Raw genomic sequence first — 576 nt, 5'->3', positions numbered from 1 at the left:
TATTAGAGATAAATCACTATCGACAGGAAGTACTAGAAAACAGAGTCGTCTTACCATTTAGCCTGACAGATTTAAATTGATAAGATGGGAAAAAGACAGAGTAAAAGTAAACCTTTGGAAGGTGATGAGAGATTCATGTTTCAGAAACATGAAGACAGTTTACAATTTATTGATAAATGGAAGGCTGAAGGACTCAAATGTACGTTGAAAGTTGAAACATGGCAAGTAAAAGTGGGAGTTTTAGAGGAGCGTCGACGCAAGGAAGAGGAAGGCAAGAACAGGAAGAAAGTGTTAGAGGAAGTGCAGAAAGAACTCAGTGCTGCTAGGGAGTGGCTGACTGAATCAAAAAAGAGACGTGACCTAGTGAAAGAATCCAAGGACAGGAAAGCTACATTATGTTTTGTGAGGACAGGAGATAATGACACTACTGTGAGAGGCAAACGTAGGCAGCGAGTACAGGACCAGGAACAGAAACCCACTGAGCTAACAAACCCAGATTTAACAAACCCAACAACCACAGCTCCCCTTCACCCACCCCCATATGCAGCAACGACTGCAAAACCGGAAGAACAGGAC

The 576-nt window shown here is 42.5% G+C and overlaps 1 protein-coding gene across 1 annotated transcript; it reads left to right on the top strand.

Moving 5' to 3' along the window:
- LOC106512306 (uncharacterized) lies at nt 1-544 on the top strand (the record flags this gene model as incomplete). The annotated part of the gene is given in 1 exon segment (XM_014000960.1): nt 1-544. A coding segment is annotated over 1 exon segment (460 nt), but the record flags the coding sequence as incomplete, so codon positions are not given.
- Between the last annotated feature and the right edge of the window lie 32 nt (nt 545-576).

This window comes from Austrofundulus limnaeus, unplaced genomic scaffold (genome assembly GCF_001266775.1).
Source record: "Austrofundulus limnaeus strain Quisiro unplaced genomic scaffold, Austrofundulus_limnaeus-1.0 Scaffold5623, whole genome shotgun sequence".
Classification (NCBI taxonomy): domain Eukaryota; kingdom Metazoa; phylum Chordata; class Actinopteri; order Cyprinodontiformes; family Rivulidae; genus Austrofundulus; species Austrofundulus limnaeus.
This window is presented reverse-complemented; position numbering and strand designations above follow the sequence as displayed.